This window comes from Neoarius graeffei, chromosome 11 (genome assembly GCF_027579695.1).
Source record: "Neoarius graeffei isolate fNeoGra1 chromosome 11, fNeoGra1.pri, whole genome shotgun sequence".
In the NCBI taxonomy this organism is placed as follows: Eukaryota; Metazoa; Chordata; class Actinopteri; order Siluriformes; family Ariidae; genus Neoarius; species Neoarius graeffei.
In genome coordinates, this window is record NC_083579.1 from 43,017,656 (window position 1) to 43,038,808 (window position 21,153).

Sequence of the window (21,153 nt, forward strand, 5' to 3'; positions counted from 1 at the left end):
TTTCCTTTTGTCTGTCTATTCCTAATTAGCATTTTTTTTAGAAATGTCTTTTTTATACTTAACCAGGATTTGAACTCCGACTCTTCTGATTCTTGACCCAACTCCTTAACCAGCAACAACTGCAAGTGATATATATCTTGAATTTATTAATGAGTCCGGTCATATTACATCATCAAGTAGTTTAAAATACAACCCCGATTCCAAAAAAGTTGGGACAAAGTACAAATTGTAAATAAAAACGGAATGCAATGATGTGGAAGTTTCAAAATTCCATATTTTATTCAGAATAGAACATAGATGACATATCAAATGTTTAAACTGAGAAAATGTATCATGTAAAGAGAAAAATTAGGTGATTTTAAATTTCATGACAACAACACATCTCAAAAAAGTTGAGACAAGGCCATGTTTACCACTGTGAGACATCCCCTTTTCTCTTTACAACAGTCTGTAAACGTCTGGGGACTGAGGAGACAAGTTGCTCAAGTTTAGGGATAGGAATGTTAACCCATTCTTGTCTAATGTAGGATTCTAGTTGCTCAACTGTCTTAGGTCTTTTTTGTCGTATCTTCCGTTTTATAATGCGCCAAATGTTTTCTATGGGTGAAAGATCTGGACTGCAGGCTGGCCAGTTCAGTACCCGGACCCTTCTTCTACACAGCCATGATGCTGTAATTGATGCAGTATGTGGTTTGGCATTGTCATGTTGGAAAATGCAAGGTCTTCCCTGAAAGAGACGTCGTCTGGATGGGAGCATATGTTGCTCTAGAACCTGGATATACCTTTCAGCATTGATGGTGTCTTTCCAGATGTGTAAGCTGCCCATGCCACACGCACTAATGCAACCCCATACCATCAGAGATGCAGGCTTCTGAACTGAGCGCTGATAACAACTTGGGTCGTCCTTCTCCTCTTTACTCCCAATGACACGGCGTCCCTGATTTCCATAAAGAACTTCAAATTTTGATTCGTCTGACCACAGAACAGTTTTCCACTTTGCCACAGTCCATTTTAAATGAGCCTTGGCCCAGAGAAGACGTCTGCGCTTCTGGATCATGTTTAGATACGGCTTCTTCTTTGAACTATAGAGTTTTAGCTGGCAACGGCGGATGGCATGGCGAATTGTGTTCACAGATAATGTTCTCTGGAAATATTCCTGAGCCCATTTTGTGATTTCCAATACAGAAGCATGCCTGTATGTGATGCAGTGCCGTCTAAGGGCCCGAAGATCACGGGCACCCAGTATGGTTTTCTGGCCTTGACCCTTACGCACAGAGATTCTTCCAGATTCTTTGAATCTTTTGATGATATTATGCACTGTAGATGATGATATGTTCAAACTCTTTGCAATTTTACACTGTCGAACTCCTTTCTGATATTGCTCCACTATTTGTCAGTGCAGAATTAGGGGGATTGGTGATCCTCTTCCCATCTTTACTCCTGAGAGCCGCTGCCACTCCAAGATGCTCTTTTTATACCCAGTCATGTTAATGACCTATTGCCAATTGACCTAATGAGTTGCAATTTGGTCCTCCAGCTGTTCCTTTTTTATACCTTTAACTTTTCCAGCCTCTTATTGCCCCTGTCCCAACTTTTTTTAGATGTGTTGCTGTCATGAAATTTCAAATGAGCCAATATTTGGCATGGAATTTCAAAATGTCTCACTTTCAACATTTGCTATGTTGTCTATGTTCTATTGTGAATACAATATCAGTTTTTGAGATTTGTAAATTATTGCATTCCGTTTTTATTTACAATTTGTACTTTGTCCCAACTTTTTTGGAATCGGGGTTGTACAAAGTCTTCCTAAATCTGAACCCTAGATATGGTAAGTCTCCCTAATACCAGTAGCAGATTATGAACTGGGTTAAAAATTCTAACCTAGGTTGAAAAATTCCACCTGGCCTACAATTCTGACCTGTAACACCAACGCACCTACAACCTTTAGACTCCCAGGAAATCATTGAACTAGGACATTAGTACCTCTGAAGCAACTTTTTCAAGCAAGTTCTGTTATACCATCTGTCAAATTCACCTCAGTGTCATTTTTCTCCTGCAGAATTTTAAGAGAGAGGAGCAGAACTTTGTTGTGCAGAATGAGATCAATAATCTCTCCTTCCTCACTGGGGACAGCAAGACAAAAATGTCAAAGGTAGGAGTGATGAGTGACGAGTTTACAAAATTATTTACAGAAAAACAAATCAAACATGACCTGATGGCTGGCTGAGGCAGTACGCTGTAAAGGGACTGGAATTGAAATGTTAAAAATAATTAAAACGGAGCAACGACTCTTACTGATGTTGAAATGAAGACATAAAAGGGTTTATATTTCTCTCTGTGTTGTAAGATCACATTTAAAACGATTTTAACTGTTAGTATACTTGTAATCTATTGCTGTAAGAATTGATGAGAAAATCACGAGCGATGCTGATGCTGACTGAGGCAAATGATGTTTTATTCACGTTTCATGCCGATAATAGCACTCATCTCATTTTACAGACTTTATATATACTGTACTTTCACTGAGCAAATAACTACTCATACTGCTTCACTAACACTGGCATTAAGAGCTACAGTCAGCTTTCCATTTCAACATCACAGCATAATGCAGTTTTTCACAAACTACCCAAACAAGGCACATAAAAATGAGAATGGTCTAAGCCTTTGTAGCCTTTCGGATATTGTGCAAACGTTCACATACTGTATGCATTTTATATAAATATGGCCAACTCTATAATTATTGGTGTATAATAATAATAATAATAATAATAATAATAATAATCAGTTATTCCAAGAAATTGAGTCGTACATGAACAGACGAGGCACGCAGCACCTTGCAAATTTGGTAAATAAAAACTTTATACAAAATGTCTGACAAAATCATTTCCGCTGAGAATAACTGGCCAAGTGACAGTAGCAATTTGTGAAAAAATGCTATAATAATAATTCTTGAAAAGTAAAAAACAAAACAGATATGTTCTTACCATCAAATACTTTTGTTCCATATTTTGTTGCTTTTTTTTTTGTATTTTTTGGGGTTTTGTTTTCAAGTAGAGTTTTTATTTTGTTCTCGGTTGGTTCAGCAACATTCTCCAGCATTTTCTTCTTCTTCTTTAGTGTCATTTGGTGGTTGGCAAACCAAGTTAAAGGTGCATTACCGCCACCGACTGGGCTGGAATATGGAACAGGAGATATTGGAGGGGAAAAAAAAGACTATATTCTTTTAGCTATTTCTGTTTCTTTTAAATACTGAATAACAAAGTGATATACCTGACTTGATGCTCACCGCCATTTTGTTTTTCTCTACTCATGGTATATGAGCTGATAGCCTAGTAGTAGAGTAGCCAATCAGAGCATGCGATTGCTCATGTTCTGTGAATGTGGATATAATAATCATAATAATTGCCAACAACAGCTTTGCAATAAAGTACTAATGATCAGAATACTTTTCCCTATTTGTTTTTTCACTTAAACATATCTTTATGTTCATGAATATCCTTTATGTTTATATTTATAATGTTTATGATATGTTCATATTTACAAAGTCAGAAGACACCTGTATGAACATATGTGACATGACATATGGGTCTGTCTCAGAAACTGGGTACTGTGGGGGTACCCCACTAAATATACTCACAGTCAATAAACTATATGGTTTTGAATGGTGATGTTGGTTTAAATTTGAAATAAAATGATGAAAGAAATAATACAGATAAAACTAACTCTTTGATGTGAATATTCAGAATTTGGCAAAAATTCTGCAGATTTGTGGAAAAATGGCGGCTTGATCTGGGACATGATAAATGGTTGACTACATCGCATTCCCTTAAAAAGGTTGTAGTCCACTGAAAAGTCTACAGTTATCACTAATTGTATTTTAAGTTGTAACTTTATCCACCTAAGGATTGGTGCACTCACAAAATAATCATAACCGTAATAAAACATCATGCAAAATATTTGATCACCGTTGTAACTCCATTTTCCGCATACCCAAAACCAATACGATTGTGTGTTTCGATCTAAACGGAAAGCCTCAGGGTCAAGGTCACTACCTCACCAAAAGTAGTAACTTAAAATCACTACGCCATATAAAAATTTAGTTATAAATCTGCGATTTTGTTTTTTAAAACGAAAGCTGAAAGTTAGGTATAGAATATGTTTCTTACAGAATATGTTACGATGGTAGCTGGTCTTGTATGAATTTCTGAGCTATAAAATGAGTTGTGGTCTGTTTTTTTATGGTAGCATGTTATTTGTGTGCGGGGAAGGACACACATTAACAATTTGCATGTGTAGAATGGAATTTTCCACTCCAACAGTTAGAAGTCGATCGTGCTTCCATTTGCGGTCTTTCTGTTACGCGAGTGATCTGTTCGGACGTTATCACTGAAAAGGTGAGTTTTGACAGTTTTATTTTGTTTTAGTCTTGCAGTATAAGGCAACAGAATGTTTCTTTTTCATCTTCCTTTCATATTTCGTAGTGTTTGCGTATTTTTGGCCAATATTTTGCAACCATGGTCAATTTAAATCGAACTTTTGATAGAATCTACGGCCAGTCATTTTGCCCCGCCCCTGCCTCGCGCTCCGTCCGGTGCGGTAGTGATGTCCCGATGCTCGCGCGCCGCAGCAGAGACCCGCGCGACCTTCAGCTGGTACAGTCGCTGTTCTTTTACCACCACCGTTATTCTCATCTTTCCGGTGTGTTCTTGATTTTTCCATTGTGTCCTATTTCGCCTTATCAAATACCCAAAATGTATCACATTATTCATATTTAAGTGAATAATCAATTCAGTCATCATAACTTGGCATTTTTAACCCAATCAGTCAAAAAGAGGAAATTTATTCAATATTTTCACTCATCTGTGAAGGAGGGGCTTTAATTCTTCATGATGTAGTTATTTTACATGTAAATCAATTTTGCAAAAGCATTTGAATTGTAATTAAAAAAATGTTCCACAGTGGAGGCCAGATAAAGCAAGATACTATCTTTATTCTTATTAAACATGACAAAAGAAACATTGAGTGTTAGGTAAATGCAAAAAAAAAAAGTAAAATTAGAAAATTTATTTTTTGACCATAATGTCCCAAATGAGAGACCAGTTTCTGAGACGGACCCATATATAAATCTAAAGGGGATATATGCACTGGAAGTATATTAACTAACCAAAATAAAAGTGTCCGAACACATATTTCTCCTCACTGTACGTTTAGAGTCATGTTGAAAGACCAGCAGCCAAATCTTCTGCCTCCTGGAAGAGGCAGTTAGTTTTGGGGATTCAAGAAATGAGCAACACTAACCGCTAACAGAAATTCAGTTTTGAAATGCTTCTTCTCAGAGAATTCACAAAGATCTTAAAGATCCATGAAACGATCCCAAAATATCAATGATCGACCATGAGCATGGCCAGTTATAGTTCTAATAACGCTTGCACTGTATTTATACTTCAGATACTGGATTTTGTAGGTGAGGGCCCCCTTTTCTGAAGGGTCACAGTCCTACATGCAATACTTAGGACATATTTGACCTGTGTTTTCACCATGTATGATTAGCAACTTATTAAACTGAGCGCGAGGTCTTTATGAGAAAAATCAGACCGAGCCGTACTGTCAAGACCTCGGTCTGATATTTTCCCGTAAAGACCGACCAAGCGAAGTTAATAAGGAGGTTATTATATGGCTTTTTTTATTTCTAAAATTAAAATGGATGGTCATTATAATGAGGTGTGACGCTGCTTTCAGTCATGTTATATTTGTAACGTCGTTGAGTCCCGCATGCAGAATAACCGGCTAGCGGTTTCAAAACTGAATTTCTGTTAGCGGTTAGCGTTGCTCGTTTCTTGAATAACTCAGTGACTCTTGTTTGTCTTTTGTGTTTCGGCTGGGTTTTATTCCGTCTCGATTTCCAATTCACCTTTTTTTGTCGTTTTGTTTTTGTTTGTTTTTTGCAACATCGAAAGTCCGTAATCGTCCACGGGCATTACGGGAAAACACTGCCCGCCAAGGAACCAATCAGAGCGCACGATTTTACTGGAAATAGCTTGTACCACATAATAAACATAAATAATGTCAACGTGCCTTGCAACCCTCACAGGAAATTATTGGTACACAATGCAAATATTGAGATGAATTACATCTCAAGAGTTCAATTAATCAGTTGCGATATTTTAATTCAGACTGTTGAGGATTTAATCAAGTGGTGATTTTTTTTTTCTAATGATAACTTGGGTGTTGGAGTTTAGTTTCCTGCATTTGCTGAATTAAAAATCGATGGAAGTCAATTAGGTCAAATAAAATACATAATGAATTATGAAAATGAATTAGACTGGTCTGCAGGTAGTACTAAAACTAATCGAGGCAGGCCAGTCTGTATATAAATACATTACAAACACAATAACAATTTCGAACAACGACAAAAGAAGCAAAGCGTTTGAGAGGAGAGAAAAAGGCTTAGAAACAGAATAGAAATTTGGTGAGATAATTACCAGATAAGTTAATAAATATAAACGAGGAAGTTACTGTTTCATTTGTTCGATTGAAGAGTCTAGTTCAAGATAACTATCTTCGAATCTTGAAAAGGTTTCCTTTTAAAACTTTTCTAAAAGAATTTTTTTTTTAGATTGGTTGGTATCTCATTCCAGATCTTCACTCCGATGTGCAAGAAAGCTTTTTTTTTTTAAATATAATAATAATAATAATACATTTTATTTATAAGCGCCTTTCAAGGTACCCAAGGACACTGAACAGTAAAAAAACAAACAATAAAAAGCAAAACAATAAAATAACAATAATAAAATAATAAGAAATCAATAATAATAATAATAATAATAATAATAATAACAGCGTTATTAAAAATCAAAGAGAAAAGACCAAGCTAAAGAGATGTGTTTTAGCTGTTTTTTGAAAGAGGACAGTGTTGAGCATTGGCGCAACGCTAGTGGCAGGGCATTCCACAGCTTAGGGCCATTTACACTGAAAGCCCTGTCACCCATAGAGCAGAGCCGAGAGTAAGGGACTGCTAATAGGTGGGCATCTGTGGAGCGAAGATTTAAAGGTAACTGATATGGAGTTAGGAGATTTGATAAATAGGGAGGGGCCAGGTTATGTAGGGATTTGTAAACAAGTAAGATAATTTTGTACTGAATGCGGTATTTAACTGGGAGCCAGTGCAGGTTGTATAGAATAGGAGTGATATGATCCCAGGGCCTGGTGTGAGTGAGTACCCTAGCAGCTGAGTTTTGGACATATTGCAGACTATTTAGTCGCTTGGCTGGGATGCCATCGAGCAGGGCATTGCAGTAGTCCAGTCTTGAGGTGACAAAAGCATGTATAAGCGTTTCAGCTGCAGATTAAGTCAAGGAGGGACGGAGTTTGGAGAGACTTTTCAGGTGAAAAAAAGCTGTTTTAGTGATACTTTTAATGTGCGAGTCAAAAGAGAGAGTAGAGTCCAGAATAACACCCAAATTTCTTACTTCAACAGTAGTGGAAGTGAAATAACCAGGAATAGATAGCTGTGAGCGCTCCAGTTTTTTCAAGATAGAAGGGGTGGAAATGAGGATGGCTTCTGTTTTGTCTTGATTTAATTTAAGAAAGTTCTACACCATCCAGTTGTTAACTGCATTTAGACAGTTGACAAGATTGGACGGAGGGAGTGGGTAAGAGGGTTTGGTTTGAATATAAATTTGGGTGTCATCTGCATAACAGTGAAAGTTAAGCCCATAATGCTGTATTATGTGGCCAAGAGGAAGGATGTATATTACAAATAATAAGGGTCCCAAGACCCTTTAAGGCTACATCCACATGACAACGGCAACAAGATTTTATTAAAAAAAATATCGCGTCCACATGGGCAACGGATCAGTAAAATATCAGGTACATATGGCAACGCAACGCTTGCTGAAAACGATGCAATACACATGCCACACCTCTAGGGGCGCTGTAAGACGGTCCCATCGGAGACACCAGAACAATAGAAGAAGTAGGACGCATGCGCATAAACCCCTTCTACCCGGCGTGAAGTACTCACAGGAACAAACACACAACAACAAGAAGAAGATGGCTGCGACTACACGAGGAAATCGTGCCTTCTGTGTGTACAAATTAGTTTTATTAGTGTGCATAGTTTTATATAACTTAATTTTCTTATTGTGTGTGAACATTTTGAAAAGCATTTTTATATAATTTATATAACTTTTTATACTGTGTGTGAACATTTTGAAAAGCAGTCTTATCCAATAAAAAAAGAAATTCAAGAAATGGTTCAGTTACTTGTTTATTTAAAAGAAAAGCTGTATACAAAAGTGAATGCAATGCAGTGGCTCATACAAAACAGCGAGAGTGCTGCTTGTTCTAGTCATGTGGTTGTGACGTCATCGTAAACAAATCCGTTCTACTCATCCAGACGACTTCGCAACGGCACCGTTGCCAGATTTTTCCACTCTGGAACCCGTTCTCAAAAAATATTGTTTTGGGGCACCCAAACGCCGGTGCCGTGTGGACGCCAGGCTGAAACGATAAAAAATTTTATCAGATTCACCTGAATCCATTGCCGTGTGGACAGGGCCTACGTCAATAAGCCCATTAAGTCAATAAGATCATATTGTTCATAGCTTTTCCTGTGCAAGGATATGTTCACTAATTCTTCCTTTTTAATATCCTTTCTTTCTTGCTCTCTCTCTCATCCAGTTGTTTCTGCCAAAGGTACAGTGAGGTTGCATGTAAGATTTTATGTGCTTTGTGTCTGAGAGTGGGGCAGGATAGGTTTGCTCACTGCATCCATTTTTGTCCGTGTATCACTAATCGCCTTCAACTTGTTTGCCTTTATTTCTGTTTGCCCACATCATGGGCATCTTATGAGGCATCAGAGCTTAAGTCCTACATTTACATTTGTTTCTTATAATCTGAAACCAAGTACACATGTAGCTACAGCGATGAGTTCCACTTTGACCCTAACGTTGTGACTTTAGATGCAGTTTCACTGTGGTCCTACTCTACTCATCAACAATATGGTTAAACATTATTATGTGTTTCGCTGTGAGCTCTGACTGATGCAGTTTGCATTTATATACAGTTACCCAAACACTATATCAGACAGATATACTGCTTATATATACAATGCAGCACAGCATCATTTCAAAATGCAAGAACAAAGCACATTGTTATACACTTCTTTTATTTGGCTGTACTGATCTAAGCTAAGGCTCAGGCTTCCTGTTCCCGAAGTCAGAGTACAACATATGTTTTTTTGTTTTGTTTTTTATAATCAAACAAAAGTAAGTAAAATTTAAGAAAGGGAGAAATTTTGTTGCTTTATACAAATAAAGCATTGTTTAAAAAATAAATGTGGTCAAATTAATCTAATAGGCCAAAATTTTGTGCACATCTGACTAGCACACTCATATACTGTCTTGCAAAAGTATTCATCCCCCTTGGCGTTTGTCCTGTTTTGTCGCATTACAAGCTGGAATTAAAATCGATTTTTGGAGGGTGAGTACCATTTGATTTACACAACATGCCTACCACTTTAAAGGTGAAAATTGTTGTTTTATTGTGACACAAACAACAATAAAGGTGAAAAAAAAAAACCAAAACAGAAATCTGGAGTGTGCATACCGTAGGTATTCCCCCCCACCCCCAAAATCAATACTTTGTAGAGCCACCTTTTGCTGCAATTACAGTTGCAAGTCAGATGGATTGCGTTGGTGTACAGCAATCTTCAAGTTGTGCCACAGAGGGATCAGGACACTTCGTCCAGTGACCGTTTCATCCAATGCCATTTTGTCCAATAGTTGAGGCATTTCCTCCAAAGCCTTTTTCATACACACTGTCAGTCCAAAACGGCAGGCAATCTTGTAAACGTGAAACTAGCAAAAGGTCGGGTGAGGCACAAACAGGCTAAATCAGGCAAAGACAAAAACAGAAACTAAGAACAGGATCGGAAACCCAGGGACTCTACACGGGAGAATAAGACTCAGTAATGTGCACTGATGTGGCATAATACTTCGCACTGAACGTGCGTTTTCTCAGTCTTTATATAGGCACGCTGATGCCTCTTGATCATGTGCAGGTGAGCCTCATTAACAGTCCGGAGTGCACCCGAGTGGACTCTCGCACGCGTACTGTTAATGAGGCTAACCTCATATCTGGATATCATATCTCATGTCTCACACTTGCCAAGGATATCTGGCAAGTGCAAGTATAGATTTTCTATGTAATTTGGTCTAATAAAAACAATCTCTCCCCACAAGCGACCTCAGCCAAACACGCCCGAAGTTGACATTCACTGATTCCCATCATTTCTGGTTTCGTTTTCATTTTGCAAAAATGTGTTTTGCTTTGGTCAAATTCTATTGAGAATTCCTCCTTTTTTCAAACAAACAAATACCTGAAATATAAAATAATTAATAGTGTGTATGAAAAAGACTTTGGACAAAATGTCTTAACTATTGGACGAAATGGTCGTTGGATGAAATGACCTGTATCCACCACAGATTCTCAATTGGATTGAGGTCTGGGCTTTGATTAGGCCATTCCAAAACATTTAAATGTTTCCCTTTAAACCACTCCAGTGTAGCTTTAGCAGTATGTTTAGGGTCATTGTCCTTCTGGAACGTGAACCTTCATCTCAGTCTCAAACCTCTGGCTGGCTCAAACAAGTTTTCCTCCAGAATTGCCCTGTATTTAGTGCCATCCATCTTTCCTTCAGTTCTGACCAGCTTTCCTGTCCCTGCAGATGAAAAACATCCTCACAGCATGATATTGCCACCACCATGCTTCACTGTAGGAATGGTGTTCTCAAGGTGTTGGGTTTCCGCCACACGTGGTGTTTCCCATGATGGCCAAAAAGATCAATTTTAGTTTCATTTGACCAGAGAATCTTCTTCCATGTGTTTGGGGAGTCTGCCACATGCTGTTGGGCAAACTCCAAATGTGTTTTCTTAAGCAATGGCTTTTTTCTGGCCACTCTTCCATAAAGCCCCACTCTGTGGATTGTACGGCTTAAAGTGGTCCTATGGACAGATACTCCCATCTCCGCTGTGGATCTTTGCAGCTCCTTCAGTGTTATCTTTGGTGTCTTTGTTGCATCTCTGATTAATGCCCTCCTTGCCTGGTCTGTGAGTTTTGGTGGGCGGCCTTCTCTTGTCAGGTTTATAATGGTGCCATATTCTTTCCATTTTGCTATAATGGATTTAATGGTGCTCTGTGGGATATTCAAAGTTGGGGATATTTTTTATAACCCAACCCTGATCTATACTTCTCCATAACTTTGTCTCTGACCTGTTTGGAGTGCTCCTTGGTTTTCATGTTGCTTGCTTAGTAGTGTTGCAGAGTCAGGGTCCTTCCAGAACAGGTTGATTTTATCCAGACATCATGTGACAGATCATGTGACACTTTGATTGCACACATGTGGATCTTAATCAACTAATTATGTGACTTATGAAGTGAATTGGTTGGACCGGCTCTTATTTAGGGGTTTCATACGAAAGGGGGTGAATACTTATGCACACCCCAGATTTCTGTTTTTTCATCTTAATTATTATTTGTGTCACAATAAAACAACACTTTTCACCTTTAAAGTGGTAGGCATGTTGTGTAAATCAAATGGTGCTACAGTAACCCTCCAAAAATCCATTTTAATTGTAGCTTGTAATGCGACAAAACAGGACAAACACCAAGGGGGATGAATACTTTTGCAAGACTCTGAATGTGCTTTTTGACCATCCCTTTCCAGATTTAGCTCCCTTTTGCTGTTTATAATAACCTCCACTCTTCTGGGAAGGCTTTCCATTAGATTTCTGGAGCATAGCTGTAGGGATTTATACTCATTCAGCCACAAGAGCATTAGTGAGGTCAGGCACTGATGCCAGCTGAGGAGGCCTAGGGTGCAGTCGGCAATCCAGTTCATCCTGAAGGTGTTCGGTGGGGTTGAAGTCAGTGCTCTGTGCAGGACACTCGAGTTCTTCCACTCCATCTCACTTTGTGCACAGGGGCATTGTCGTGCTAGAACAGGTTTGGGCTCGAGCTCTTAGTTTCAATGAAAGGAAATTGTAATGCTATTATATACAGAGACATTCTATATAATGTTATGCTTCCAAATTTGGGGAAGAACCACAGATGAGTGTGATGCTCAGATGTCTACAAACGTTTGGCTGTACAGTGTAGCTTAATTTAACTAAGCAGATATTGGCAAGAATGCAAAATGTAAGGAAAGCTTTTTATGCCAATCATAAAAACACACACACACAACACGATTATTTGTATTCTTGGGTGTAACATGATCACACAAGCGTGTTTTGTTGTCCTGCTTGTCGTCGTGGATCATTTTCCGTGAACCTAAATTGTCTTTTCTGTCTTGTGGATTATGTGTTATGCTGTAGCATGGTGTCTGCCCCTTTCTTCTCTTTTTCTCAGTGCTTTGTCTTTATTCCTGTGGAGTGTTTGTGTTTGGTGCGTCAAAGTGAATTTTAAATTTGGTGAACACTGAAAGCAGTCTGTGAAAAGGAGATGTTTCATTTTTGTCTTTCAGGAAACACTTCGATTTTATAAACATGTATCAAAATACACTACCGTTCAAAAAGTTTGGGGTCACTTTGAAATGTCCTTATTTTTGAAAGAAAAGCACTGTTCTTTTCAATGAAGATCACTTTAAACTAATCAGAAATCCACTCTATGCATTGCTAATGTGGTAAATGACTATTCTAGCTGCAAATGTCTGGGTTTTGGTGCAATATCTCCATAGGTGTATAGAGGCCCATTTCCAGCAACTCTCACTCCAGTGTTCTAATGGTACAATGTGTTTGCTCATTGTCTCAGAAGGCTAATGGATGATTAGAAAACCCTTGTACAATCATGTTAGCACAGCTGAAAACAGTTGAGCTCTTTAGAGAAGCTCTAAAACTGACCTTCCTTTGAGCAGATTGAGTTTCTGGAGCATCACATTTGTGGGGTCGATTAAATGCTCAAAATGGCCAGAAAAAAGTCTTGACTATATTTTCTATTCATTTTACAACTTATGGTGGTAAATAAAAGTGTGACTTTTCATGGAAAACACAAAATTGTCTGGGTGACCCCAAACTTTTGAACGGTAATGTACATTATTGTACTTTACATTTACTGTACAGAGAAAGCAATTGTCATACCTGAAACATGAATGAAGGTAATTGTACATAGAGCTGGATTGGATTGGAGTTCTGAGGAGCATTACGGATAAAGTTTGTAGAAATACTTACCAAGAATTATGAACAGATTGCAAAGAATTTCAAGCATAAACATTTATGGATTAAGGGGAAATTATTCTCTTGTTTCTCACCATATCAGTAAATGAATAAATAAATGTATTCTATCATCAACATCATGTCTGTTCTGACAGAGTTTAATTATTTGACTGGAGGCTCCTGTCAATCACCTGAAGCTTAATTCATGTATAACGTTTTCAAAGATTCTTAAAACAGTATATAATTTTTCCATATCTATGCTAGACAGACAATTGAGAAATGTGTGATGTTTTGTTCTTACTGACAAGCTGATTTTATCCTGCATTGACATCCATAGTCATCTCAAAGACAGTTGCTCCTCTGTTTCTCCGACATCACACTAATACACAGTTTTGTAGCCGAGTCACGAAACCTCGAGTCTGAGTCCAGTCCCAAGTCCCCAGTGTTCAAGTTCAAGCCATTAAAGAAAATTTCAAGTCGAGTCTGAGTCAAGTCCACTACTGATCCAAGTTGAGTCCAACACAAGCCCCGCCCACTATCAACAGGGCAAATAACATGAGGGTTGTTTTACAATCAGGGTACGCAAGCTAAAAATCACATTTAACACTTATTATCTTCAATATCAAAAGGCTTGACTAAATAAACTTGGTTGTTTATTGTAGCCCTGTGATAGCTCTATTTACCATGCAAAAAAAAAATTTGGTGATAACGTAATTTTTGGTGAATATATGGCAATATGTGTCATATTTAGCAAAATTACTCGTGTCATTTAGAAAAAGTGCTTTTTTGACCCCAGGTAGCTCCAAAAGGGATGCACTTAAATCATTCTTTATACCATAAAACACATATTTGGTTCCATATCATTGGAAACATAGTTAAGTTTTAATGTTGAATGCCAGTAAGTTTTCAGACTATTTTGATCAAATTAGTATGTAATTGTGTCAAAAAAATGTCCTCTCCGAGACAGCTAATTTTTCAATATAAAATAACATATCTAAAATTATTATTTTCATCCTAAAATGTGGTCAAGATATTGGGACATAAATATTAGAGACAACTAACACAAAGCTTACAGCCTTATATTTAAAAGCACTATGGAAGTAGTGGATTCTGAATTGTCAAAAAAAAAAAAATTCTCTCCGAGAATCACTTCATTTTTGACAAGGAGTCTTTGATAACATTTTTGCTACTTTTCTTGATCTTATAGCAGATTACACAAAACTACCATACACATATGTCAAAAAATTACCTGAAATCTGTTCTTTAACTTGTCCTTCACTTAAAAACTGGTACAAGAAACAGTTTGAATCAATTTGAATTTTGGACCCCTGTGACACAAACTTTGTACCCTGATTGTAAAACAACCCATGAGAGAAGGTTAACACTCGCTAGTTCATTGGTCAGCAAGCCCCGCTATCAACAGAGCAATGAACATTGCGTGTCACTTCCTTCTCTGGGTGGAGTCTTGCCAAATTGAAGTTCGAGGTTGTCCCCGTCGTCTCCTCGATAGTTCTTCTACATATGGAACACATAGCAGTGCATTTTTCTCTCACTGCACAAGAAGTCTGTATAAGCAAAGCGGACAATCCTAGGGGCTTCTCTCCAGGCATTTTAGCGCCATTAACGTTAGTTTGTTCTTGAACGTGACGTATGAACAGGTGAATGTGCATTCTCTTGCACAAAATTAATTTAAAAATTAATGTAGATATAAATATCGTATGCCAAATTCTTATGGCATGTTACAACAAATAAAGAAAAAAATCAGTCCTCGTTTCCAATTTACAAGTCTGATTACAGTTAATACACGAGTCCGAGTCATCAGTGCTCAAGTCCAAGTCAAGTCACGAGTCCTTAAAATTAGGTCACAAGTCAGACTCGAGTACTACAAGCCTGCTAATACACAAGCACCACAGTCACCGAGTGGGCAGTTTCTACCAGTTTCCTATTGCAGCTCTAAGGTTCACGATACTTCTTGTGGTTTTCTTTCTCTCTATTTATTAGTTAGTTTCTCTAGCCTTAAGCTAAATTCCAAATGAAAATATTCACTTCTTTGGCCAGCCCAATAAAGTGTATTTGCCGACTGCCTCTGTATGTTTTTTTTTTTTTTGTACTTTGTTTTCACAATGTGTGTGTAAGTCCTGCCTCAGCAAGTGTGTGTCTATGTTGAGTGGTTTCTCTGCTCAGGCAGGAGGACAGGATCAAGAGAGAAAGCACAAGAAGAGACGTGGTGAGGTTTACTCCATCCAGACCTCATTGATTGTGGCAGCTCTGAAAAAAATGCTACCTATTGGCCTGAACATGTGTACACCTGGAGACCAGGAGCTCATCTCATTGGCTAAAACCCGCTATGGCCTGGTAAGGCTGTGTGGATTATAAGGGTCAAAGGAAAAAACAGCATTCATCTGCAGGCTTTAGAGGCACTAATATGCTGCTTGCATTCTGATTCTTTTAGAAAGATACCGATGAAGAGGTGAAGGAGCATTTGAGGCGGAACATGCACCTGCAAGAGAAGGTGGGCCAGAAACATAAACATGATATCCTTTCAGTTTAATACCTCACTGCTAAGTGTATCCTAAATACCATAAACCAAGCATTCTTAAGTGCACTTATACAGTATTTAAATGTGTACAATAATGTTAGCTTCTTTTTTTCCATTGTTTTCTTTTTAATTTCTGAATTTGCCGCCTACAGAATTAATTCATTCGCGCTAGCAGCGCTGACACAATTTCTGACTCTCACTCAGGATCTTTCTACTTTATTCATTCATTTTCTTCTTCTTATTATTATTATTATTCTCCTAACATTTTTTAGGATGCTATTTCTCCCTCAGTTTTCAAACAATCATCACCAAATTTCACATGAAGAATACTTCTGGGCTGAATTACGTTGCTATGACTTTTGGTGCTGATCCGGATCACTGAACTGGAATGATTCGTGAAAAACGGGATTTTTTTTCCTCACTCAGCGTCATTCTCTATCTCTTACCATTCCAGATCTATAGGGTACAGTGACCAGACGTCCCAGTTTGTAAGGGCTAGCGCAAATTACTGTGACTTTAGTCACAGTCTTTATCTAGTTGTTGTTATTATTATTATTATCCTGACGTTTTTTAGGACGCAATTTCTCCCCCAGTTTTCAACCAATCATCACCAACTTTCACATGAAGAATACCTCTGGGCTGAATTACGTTAGGCTTGGGCTATATGGTGAAAATATCGTGTACCGCGGTACGACAAAATACCGGCGATATATTTTTAATACCGTCAAAAATAAATATATTTGTATTTTTATCCAACTTACTCGAAACAACTGTAATGTCATTTTATTATAGTACAACCGTCTCTGGTACAGCGCACGCACGCCACTAGATGGCAGTTTGCGGGTCAACAGCAAAGATTCTAGAATCTTTGGTCAACAGGCAGCAGCGACAGTTGGCCCAGTCATAAGGCCCAGTCAGTGCGTGAGGATGGCGACTGCAAATGATGGCGGTGCGGAATTAGTCAAAAAGGCCAATGCCTCAGCCGTTGTCTGGGAGCATTTTGGTTTTCTGCCGAATGATAAAGGTGAGCCGAGCGGAGCGTGCACAGGCAGAACTGTCAGTATATGCGCAAGAGGACACAATCCATGCTGAAGAAAACCCGCTTGAATGGTGGAAACTGAATGAAACATGTTTGCCAATGATGTCAGAAGTTGCCCGCAAATACCTCTGCATATGCGCGACAAGCGCTGCATCTGAGTGCGTATTCAGTACAGCAGGAAATACGGTCACACCACAGCGTTGCCAACTGAAGCCAGATAAAGTAAATATGCTGGTGTTCTTGGCAAAGAATGTTTGATAGAAATTAAGAATTGCTTGTGGCCTACCACTACCAGAAATGTAAATTTAAGTTCACGAATTATTTTCATTTAGGCTATTGGGAGCATGGGGCCCCGTGTATGGTTTCTGTTCATGTTTGTTGTTTCTGCCTTGGATTGGCTATTGCACTGAATTGCATTATGTTTCGAGTTCTCTCCAATCACTCAGCTAAGGATGCTAACCCGTTTGCTTTGCATAAAGAGGCTTTTAGTGCATTCCTAATTTTCTTCTAAATGGGCACAGCCTACTAGCAGCCCGAAATACAACCCTGATTCCAAAAAAGTTGGGACAAAGTACAAATTGTAAATAAAAACGGAATGCAATGATGTGGAAGTTTCAAAATTCCATATTTTATTCAGAATAGAACATAGATGACATATCAAATGTTTAAACTGAGAAAATGTATCATTTAAAGAGAAAAATTAGGTGATTTTAAATTTCATGACAACAACACATCTCAAAAAAGTTGGGACAAGGCCATGTTTACCACTGTGAGACATCCCCTTTTCTCTTTACAACAGTCTGTAAACGTCTGGGGACCGAGGAGACAAGTTGCTCAAGTTTAGGGATAGGAATGTTAACCCATTCTTGTCTAATGTAGGATTCTAGTTGCTCAACTGTCTTAGGTCTTTTTTGTCGTATCTTCCGTTTTATGATGCGCCAAATGTTTTCTATGGGTGAAAGATCTGGACTGCAGGCTGGCCAGTTCAGTACCTGGACCCTTCTTCTACGCAGCCATGATGCTGTAATTGATGCAGTATGTGGTTTGGCATTGTCATGTTGGAAAATGCAAGGTCTTCCCTGAAAGAGACGTCGTCTGGATGGGAGCATATGTTGCTCTAGAACCTGGATATACCTTTCAGCATTGATGGTGTCTTTCCAGATGTGTAAGCTGCCCATGCCACACGCACTAATTCAACCCCATACCATCAGAGATGCAGGCTTCTGAACTGAGCGCAGATAACAACTTGGGTCGTCCTTCTCCTCTTTAGTCCCAATGACACGGCATCCCTGATTTCCATAAAGAACTTCAAATTTTGATTCGTCTGACCACAGAACAGTTTTCCACTTTGCCACAGTCCATTTTAAATGAGCCTTGACCCAGAGAAGATGTCTGCGCTTCTGGATCACGTTTAGATACGGCTTCTTCTTTGAACTATAGCGTTTTAGCTGGCAACGGCGGATGGCACAGTGAATTGTGTTCACAGATAATGTTCTCTGGAAATATTCCTGAGCCCATTTTGTGATTTCCAATACAGAAGCATGCCTGTATGTGATGCAGTGCCGTCTAAGGGCCCAAAGATCACGGGCACCCAGTATGGTTTTCCGGCCTTGACCCTTACTCACAGAGATTCTTCCAGATTCTCTGAATCTTTTGATGATATTATGCACTGTAGATGATGATATGTTCAAACTCTTTGCAATTTTACACTGTCGAACTCCTTTCTGATATTGCTCCACTATTTGTCGGCGCAGAATTAGTAGGATTGGTGATCCTCTTCCCATCTTTACTCCTGAGAGCCACTGCCACTCCAAGATGCTCTTTTTATACCCAGTCATATTAATGACCTATTGCCAATTGACCTAATGAGTTGCAATTTGGTCCTCCAGCTGTTCCTTTTTTGTACCTTTAACTTTTCCAGCCTCTTATTGCCCCTTTCCCAACTTTTTGGAGATGTGTTGCTGTCATGAAATTTCAAATGAGCCAATATTTGGCATGAAATTTCAAAATGTCTCACTTTCGACATTTGATATGTTGTCTGTGTTCTATTGTGAATACAATATCAGTTTTTGAGATTTGTAAATTATTGCATTCCGTTTTTATTTACAATTTGTACTTTGTCTCAACTTTTTTGGAATCGGGGTTGTAGCTTTATTTCATTACTTGTATAGCCTATTTGCCTGTTTGAGTGGAAAAAAGCTACCTGTTATTGCTTGAATTAGGCAAATTATTTTCTTTTGATTTACAAAAGATGTGATTTGAACTCACATGCAATGTTTTGTTTTCTGCTGGCTTTGTTGGCATTTGCACTTCTTATTTTTATTAATGTGTTTTTATTTCCAACATTAATATAGGCCTACTTGATTGCTTGGCACTGAGTTCAAAAACATGTCATCCTGGCAGTTTAAATAAATGTCTTTAAACATTTTAACTGTTTGTTTTATAATGTCAAATACAGAATATCTAAATCAGAATAGATAACAAAAAAATAGAATAACAAAGAAACATAAATTACTATAGAATGTGAAGATATGAAATAAAGCCTACAATAGTATATATATATATATATATATATATATATATATATATATATATATATATATATAAACCACGCACAAAAAAACGTAAATACCATCATACCGGGGTATTTACTCAGGAATATACCGGGGTATGAAAAAATGGATACCGCCCAAGCCTAAATTACGTTGCTATGACTTTTGGTGCTGATCTGGATCACTGATCCAGTATGAACCATGAAAAATAGGATTTTTTTTCAATCACTTAACTTTGTCAATTTTCATGATTTTTTCAATCCTTTTTTTTTTAATTTTGTTGAGGGTGGCAGGGCGCAACTTTTCCTCACTAAGCGTCATTCTCTATCTCTTACTGTTCTGGATCTATAGGGTACGGTGACCAGACGTCCCAGTTTGTAGCACAAATTACTGTGACTTTAGTCACAGTCTCTATCTAGTTTTTATTAAATTGTCACTAGATTCCAGTTTATAATATTTTATATGCATAATCACTTTGATAATGCTGCTTTGTGCTTTACAAAATTATACAATTCTTGAACCCCTGACTATTTTTGATGGACCACTGGGAGTCTCTAAATATCTCCAATCTGTATGAGGCTACAGAGAAAAAAAATAGGCACAAGTCTTTCACAGTGTCTTGCCAACCACCCTCCCCCAATTTCCAAAAAAAAAAAAGCATTTTAGTTGTTTGTTGAGGGAGGCTCCTCATTGATCCAGTACCCTTAGATACAGAGACACCATGAGACTTATAAGAGGTGGACAAGGACAGTGTCCAAATATGCAACAGCAGTGGAGTCTTAGACTATCAAATTTTGAAAAGTTGCTGGAGCCCCATAGAGACTGAAATTAAAAAAATTCAGTTACATTACAGGAATTTAGCAGACACTCTTATCCAGAGCGATGTACAACATACCCAGAGCAGCCTGGGGAGCAGGTGCATCGCTCAAGAGCACTTCAGCCATTCCTGCTGGTCCAGGAAATTGAACCAGCAACCTTATGGTCCCAGAGCTGCGTATAGGCCATGGCTTCCCCCATACAAGAAACATTGTCTTCTAAGCATACCGAACATGGTCTTTGTGGGAGAGTTGTGTTATGCAGTAAGATGCATCTGTCCTACACTTTATTCAGGTCTCGCATAGATAACTGCAAAGTTTATTTGACCTGGAAGTCATTACAAGGCCAGAGGGTCCTGTCTGGGATGGGCTCCAGATCCACTTTTTTGTTGGGAGTCTGGGCATTCCACTCATGCCCCTTTTCCACCAAAGCAGTTCCAGGGCTGGTTCGGGGCCAGTGCTTAGTTTGGAACCGGGTTTTCTGTTTCCACTGACAAAGAACTGGCTCTGGGGCCAGAAAAAACGGTTCCAGGCTAGCACCAACTCTCTGCTGGGCCAGAGGAAAGAACCGTTTACGTCAGCGGGGGGGGGAGTTGTTAAGACCAACAACAATAACAAGACCGCAAAAGATCGCCATTTTTAAGCGACGAGAAGCAGCAGCTGTACAAACGCGAAGTCATCCATTATTATTATTATTATTGTTGTTGCTGCTGCTGCTGCTTCTTCTGTGTTGTTTTTGCTTCGATATTCGCGCCAAGGTTTATGCAAACGTAGCGACGTAACTGACGTATACAGCGATGTAATGACGTATACAACGATGTAACTGACGTATACAGCGACGTAATGACATGTCTTCCCTTAGCACCGCGAGCTATGGAAAAGCAAACTGGTTCTCAGCTGGCTCGCAAGTTGAACGAGTTGTGAACCAGCACCAGCACTGGCCCCGAACCAGCCCTGGAACTGATTTGGTGGAAAAGGGGTACCAGTGATTTGAGCA

General features: G+C 38.6%; 1 protein-coding gene across 1 annotated transcript in view; it reads left to right on the forward strand.

The window, feature by feature from the left end:
• The window catches only part of LOC132893656 (ryanodine receptor 3), a 476,331-nt gene that overhangs the window by 393,486 nt on the left and 61,692 nt on the right, over positions 1-21,153 (forward strand). The window contains exons 72-75 of the mRNA XM_060932802.1: positions 2,060-2,152; positions 8,683-8,697; positions 15,396-15,566; positions 15,664-15,723. Of these exons, the coding sequence (XP_060788785.1) occupies positions 2,060-2,152; positions 8,683-8,697; positions 15,396-15,566; positions 15,664-15,723 (339 nt within the window). The remainder of the gene's footprint in view (positions 1-2,059; positions 2,153-8,682; positions 8,698-15,395; positions 15,567-15,663; positions 15,724-21,153) is intronic.